The sequence below is a fragment of the Panicum virgatum genome, chromosome 4N (assembly GCF_016808335.1).
Source record: "Panicum virgatum strain AP13 chromosome 4N, P.virgatum_v5, whole genome shotgun sequence".
NCBI classification, from domain to species: domain Eukaryota; kingdom Viridiplantae; phylum Streptophyta; class Magnoliopsida; order Poales; family Poaceae; genus Panicum; species Panicum virgatum.
The window spans coordinates 1,977,170-1,983,434 of NC_053148.1; the positions used below are offsets into that span (position 1 = coordinate 1,977,170).

Genomic DNA, 6,265 nt, shown 5'->3' on the forward strand with positions numbered 1-6,265 from the left:
ACTTCATATGTATACTTTCAGTTTGTTTGTGTGAAACTGTGAACTCATTTCTTCGTCGGTCTGTCGTTTGTGTTAGACTTATGATTGTTGCATCATCTGAACTTTGTGTTAGATTTGCGAAAGCATGAAGTTGAAGTACTATGTTGTTTTTCTACATGATGAATTGATGATGTACTGAATATTCTAAAACTGTGAACTTGATTTGCAAAACAACTAAATGAGACAACTAAATGAGTTAGATAAAGCTATAGCCGGATATAGATTTTCCTTAGATTTTTTTTAGCCTTTGAAAAAGTAACCGCTAAATATTTTAGTAGAGGATATTTAAAACCTTGGTGGACATGCAGGCCAACAGCACCCGTGCGGCCGTGCCGGCGCCGGAGATCTCGCGGACGAGGGAGAGAGTACAAATGCTTGTGAATTCTAAACCCCTTTTTTACTTGAGACCGACTAGTGGGCCACGCGCCCTGGTCAGCGGGAGAGAGTAGAAACGTTCTCGAACAAACTCGTCGGCCGGCGTTCCGTTCGGTTCGAGTCCCGCTTGCGCAGGCGCGAGATGGCCAGCATCGAGCGGCCCCGCCGCCGCCCTCCGCCGGACCCCGTCGCCGTGCTCCGCGGCCACCGCGCCGCTGTCAACGACGCCTGCTTCCACCCCTCCCTCCCGCTCCTCTTCTCTGGGTACTCCACTTCTCCCCGCTCCCCAAGCTTCCAAACCCCTCCCCGATCCTCCGCAGCGGCCTCGTGCTGCAACCCCCTTCTCCTAATAGTGGTGTGTAACGTCTCCTCTCTGGTTCTGCTCGCCCAGCGCGGCCGACGGGGAGCTCAGGGCCTGGGACACCGCGAGCCACCGCACCGCCTCCTCGGTCTGGTTCGTGCTGCCCCCCTCCTGCTCCGACGGGTGGTTCGATCGGGCCTTTTGACGCGATTGCGCGGGATTGTGTAGGGCTCATGCCGGAACGGCCGGGGTGTACTCGGTGGCTGCTGGTGCCGGACTCGGAAACAAGATCATCAGGTCAGTGCGTAGAGGTGAATTTCGTCAGGAATTGCACAAGCCTAATTTGAATGTTTTTCCCTTTGTAGTTTTGACTAGATACATGTAATGTCATGGATAGTAGCTATGAAGGGAAACTTATTTGAATCAGTGTAACATTTTCATGTCTGAACTGCAACTCAGAACATAGCTTTGTTGAATTGGACTGTGCCAGTAGGACAATTCAACTTCCTAGTGATTTTAGGATTCATTTGAACTGGATCCCCATGTAAAATGCCCCTGATAACTAGACTATTTATCAAACTCATTACGCATTTCATACAGTTTCAGCACATTGCATGTTACATAGATCCAAGAGATGTTGAGTGCAGCATTATTTTGGGCATTGATCGATTTTTTATGTTTTGATGTTTGATACTCTGATGCAGCCAGGGTAGGGATGGAACCTGTAAATGCTGGGTGATTGAAGAAGCTGGCCTTTCACGGTATGACTTCTTGTCCGTGCACTCTGCTAGAAGCTGGAACAAACGTTTTGTTTGGACACAATATGCAGGTCTGTGCATTTCCGTTTTGATAAAGAGACTAGAGATCTTTACCTTGAACAATAATCTGGGACATGGTTAGTAGGAAATAAACTCTAACAAATGTCAATGTCAAGGGAATGTGCACAAATACACATAGACGCAGGATGTTTCGAATGCTACAAGTCTTAAAATTCATCAATGGAGTCTTTACTAGGCAGCTTCCATTCTTATCCCTGAATTTGCAGTGCCATGGGTTGCATTTCTTATCCATTCTCTTTAACTTCTTCTAGGAGGCCCGTATTAACAATCAAAACAAGCACATACCATTTCTGCAAGATGTCACTTGTAAAGTCTCCTTCCTTTGCCCATTCCGTGAGATCGGGCTCAAGCTGTGAAACTAGTGATGTAGAGCCACCAAGAGAAGCCACTGAAGAAAATACAGAATCTCATGTTGTAAATCCTACAGAAGGTTCCCAAGAACATGGAGAAGGTATTCTGCAATCACCCTGGTAAAGTCAGATAACTCTCATTTGGTTCTTTCCTCGTCATCGACTTCATTATGTATTGGTTTACTAGGCATTACCTCTAGTGGACAAAATATGATGGCAATTGCTGGTCAAGAGTCATCCCAGGTTAGTCGTTGACTGTTACTTTTTGTCCAAAAGTTGATCTATCATATGAACTTAGTACTGTAGAATACTTGGATCAGCTGATGCAATACATGAAGCTGTCTCAAGTTTTGTGTTATTTAATTTTCTTACCATTGTTTTCATTTGATTCGTTAACTGAAAAAGAGAAAATCCGCAGGTTGAACTTTGGGACATTACAAGTGCAAGGAAGATAATAAGCTTGCCACAATCATCGAGTGCTAATGCAAAAGATCACCCTACTAAGCAAAAAGGTCTGCTTTCAAATTTCACCAATCCAGGTGTAGTCATTTTGTCTCACAACAAAATATGAGTTACTATCCTGAACTCATTATTTGTAGAGCCTTCACTCCTTCAGATATTTACAGTCCTAAAGATAACCCAATCGGTGATAGTAGTACTAAGAGATGCATGAGTGAAAATGATAATATCTCTGACTTGGATGATGGTATTTCCTGATTTCTCCTTAACTTTATCTGTTTGTGAAAAAAAATGTGTGTTATGACACTGTTTTTCTTGCTTCTGTTAAATGGGGTATATTCAAGCTTATAACCGGCCATTGGACACTTTACAGAAAGATAATCAGCTCCTGCCCTTATCCCAGAAACCTATTGTTTTTTCAGCAGTCCTTAAACTTTTCCTGTGGAGCCTAACCCCTCTGGCATCACTAGACTCTGAAACAAGGATGTATATAGATATGATCTAGGATGGATCCCTCTTCAATAATTTGATACTAGAATGTGGTGTGGTGCTCAATATCTACAGGACAATCATTGAACTCCCTTTGAAGTGCTCAATGCCATTATATGTGCTTCAACTGATTGATTGTAACTTATTCTGTTGATTGTAGGACTCTGCATGGCTGTGCAAGCTTTCATCCCCTATGAATCTGCAGGCTATGTGAATATTTTGTCAAGGTTAACATCCAGATTCAGCTTTCACAAGCCCAATTTGTCCCTTTCTTTGTTTGGCCTCTATCCTGATCTTAAATTCTTAATTGGTTGAGGGTTAAACCAGTCACCTTGGCTTCTATGCACTTCCACTATTCATTCTTTGGCCGCATGCTAACTGCTTGGTCTAAGAAAGAATCCTTTCACATGCTTTTGGGGGTGGTTATCGCCGCCTTTATATTGGATTCGCAAGAGAAATGTCTTTGATTCTTTGCACAGTCATTATTATTTAACTTCTATTTTTGCTGAATTTCTGTTGGACTGTTTCTGCTGAATTTCGTTTTCAGTTTACGTAATGGGTTAGTAACAAAGCTCTGTTTTATTGGAACCAGTTACGAAGATGGAAGCACTCTCTGGTGGGATGTACGAAAGCCTGGGTTACCTATATCTTCAGTGAAGTATCATTCAGAATCAGGTCTCATTTTGACCGCTCGCAGTGTTACATCCGAGCTGTTTAACTTCGATTTTCCAATAATAGTAGCTGGAAAAGGCATGATCTAATAAGGTGCTGGTGTGCAGCTTTATCCGTTGCTATCGATGGGTCTTGCAATGGTGGAATCTCAGGAGGCGCTGATGATAAAGTAGTCATTTTCACGCTTGATCATCCAAAGGTTTGCCCTTGAATATTCCCTTTCCTTGCTACTTGTAAATCTTTATCCTTCTCATGGAAATCACATGCTGTGGCCTGTGGGTAATGATCTTCGCTTCGTACTTATTTACTACAAGTCTGATTGTACCTTATATTTCTTGTGGGTTCCCAAGTTTATCTTTATCAATGCATTATTAGTTATTCTCTGCCAAGTTTATGTAAATGTCATAATAAGAATTTATCATGGCACAGGATAAACATGTTTTGGGGTTACCTAAATTCCACTAATTAAATTTTGTATCTAGTGAACGTGCAACATTATGTATTATTTCCCTCCTTTTTTATATTTCGTCCTGTTGGGATAGGACTTTGACCAACAATTTTCCCATTAATACATCATTTATGTGATATACAAAAATATAATCATGAGTAAGTATTTTTTTAATACGAATATAATAACATCAATTTTGTGTCACATAAATTATGTATTAAGAGAGTAATTGTTGCTCAAACGCTTTTCCTAACGAAATGAAATAAGCCTTGTAATTTCTAACGGGAGTATTTGTTAGTTTCCGTACAGAGCTGCACTTTTTGCTATTCTGGTGATAATAATCAAAATATTCTGCATATCTGGTCGGATTTGTGTTTCTGGTGAGATCGGATCTGCAAAATGAGCTGCTCTTGCCTGCTCGCTTTTGGCGTCAATGTGACTTAGCATCTAGTGATCCCAGGAGAGGGAAGAATTGAGGGAGGGATGGACGTATCATGGACGGTTTGCCATTAGCAGACAGGGACAGGTGGGACCATCTGCAGTCTCGACTAAGGCTTGGCCTTATTGACCACAGGCCAGCCAGATCCCGGGCAGGCCATGCTTCTGAGTCCTGCCTCGCATTCTGCAAGCCTGCAGCAACTCCATTTAATCTGCTTCTCACTTCTGTTATATAATATAAATGTCATCTTGACTTCGAAATCTAGTGTTTATTTAAATAAAATCTGTGTGCATGCATTTGCACAGTGAACCACAACTTTTGAATTCAGGCCTTGTTGCCTCACTATGTTGACATGATTTTTTTCCCTTCTGATTACAGGGTGCATTTACTCTTAGGAAAGAGATAGAACTTGAGCGGCCGGGTATAGCTGGCACAACGATTCGGCCAGACAACAAGATTGCTGCAACCGCCGGTTGGGATCACAGGTTTTTCCCCATTCTTGGCTTTTACTGTTTATATTGTTGACTAGGGACAGCAATTAGACCTATTTAACTGGTGTTCCTGTATCAACTTGTTAGTGATTACAATTAATCTTAGCATGGGATTCAGGTGATCCTACAGGCCACTGAGAGAATGTGGAGGACTTCATATTGTCATCTCTTATAGTTGCTGGCTTTTAAGTTTGCAATTGTTGCATTCGTGTGATCCTTCAGTGATTTTACTCTTGCAGGATTCGAGTGTATAATTACAACAAAGGAAATGCTCTAGCTGTGTTGAAGTATCACAGTGATTCGGTATGCAACTTATTGATCTGATTGTGTCCCTAACCTTCTTTTCATATTTTTTATGTCTTGCATAACTTAGCCAGTTGATATGGATGTTACCCCCATGAGTTATTATCCAAATTCAAAAAAAAGGAAGTATAACATTATCATTTCTCATATCAGAACCTGCATATTATTTGCATTTGTTCCTGTTTGGTGCTACTAGATTGATACTCTCAGTCGTCAGTCCAGTTACTACGCCACATTCAGTAGTCCAATTTCCACAGGCCATGCAATTCTAATGCTTCTCTTTTTGCTTACAGTGCAATGCGGTGACTTTCTCATCTGACTGCAAGCTGATGGCTTCCTGCTCGACTGATACCACGGTTGCATTGTGGGAGCTCTATCCCCCAAAACCCAAAGCAAATTAGACGCTGTGAAATCGGATGAGGTCTCCTGTTAATTTATTGGGACTTCAGTGCTGAAAAGTAGATCAGTGGATGTTACCTCTTTGATTGTATGAGGGAAATATTTGAGGGTTCTTTTTCGTCCTGCTAAACGTGATGTTTCTGCCTACTGAAATTTTCACGCGTTGGTGCAGTGAGAATCTGAAGTTTTGCAATCGAGTGATGGTGAGATTTTCTGCCATGGCTGACGATGATCATACAATACAGCATGAAGTCTTGATAGGCAAACAGGTAAATAGCCAAGTGTGTGCAGCTCTGTAAACCTTTGACGTTTGTTTGGAACGGTCAAGTGTGATCGGTATTACCACACAATTCTTTTTTCTATGAACATGTCTGAGCGATTCTCAAGAGCACGAATGGAAAGGATAAAAAGCAATTGAAGAATTGACACTCGACTACTCCTTGATCAAACTTAGCCAAAAAGAAAAAAAGAGAGAGAAAAGAGAAAAAGAAGAGAGAATCGATTCATGCATTTGCCATAAGCTTCGGCAGGCTAAGCGTGACATCTCCTTTCTGCAATAGGTGAAAAAGGACACAACGGAGAAGCGCAATGTTCTTTCTTTCACCATCACTGCAACCGATCAAGTGGGTGCACTGACGAGTTCCCATGTTAGCTGCTAAAA

General features: G+C 41.8%; 1 protein-coding gene across 2 annotated transcripts; it reads left to right on the forward strand.

Annotated features, from left to right (window-relative positions):
- The first annotated feature begins 394 nt into the window (after positions 1–394).
- On the forward strand, positions 395–5,966 carry LOC120670448 (protein DECREASED SIZE EXCLUSION LIMIT 1-like). Of its 2 annotated transcripts, none has more exons than XM_039950544.1 (13): positions 395–678; positions 806–868; positions 944–1,012; positions 1,420–1,476; positions 1,806–2,005; positions 2,092–2,147; positions 2,323–2,443; positions 3,013–3,079; positions 3,445–3,527; positions 3,632–3,723; positions 4,790–4,896; positions 5,142–5,205; positions 5,499–5,966. In XM_039950544.1, the coding sequence occupies exons 1-13, from the start codon at positions 557–559 to the stop codon at positions 5,604–5,606; spliced, it is 1,209 nt and encodes a 402-aa protein (XP_039806478.1). In that variant the 5' UTR covers positions 395–556; the 3' UTR covers positions 5,607–5,966. The 2 variants fall into 2 exon arrangements, with proteins under 2 accessions (XP_039806478.1, XP_039806479.1); XM_039950545.1 differs by having other exon boundaries at positions 557–678; positions 2,323–2,416.
- Positions 5,967–6,265: the final 299 nt, after the last annotated feature.

Bases quoted from the DNA above. Each gene is read 5' to 3' on its own strand.
- LOC120670448 (XM_039950544.1), top strand. From the start codon at position 557: ATGGCCAGCATCGAGCGGCCCCGCCGCCGCCCTCCGCCGGACCCCGTC. The intron at 679-805 runs GTACTCCACTTC...CTGCTCGCCCAG, and splicing joins CTCCCGCTCCTCTTCTCTGG to CGCGGCCGACGGGGAGCTCA. The intron at 2,148-2,322 runs GTTAGTCGTTGA...GAAAATCCGCAG, and splicing joins CTGGTCAAGAGTCATCCCAG to GTTGAACTTTGGGACATTAC.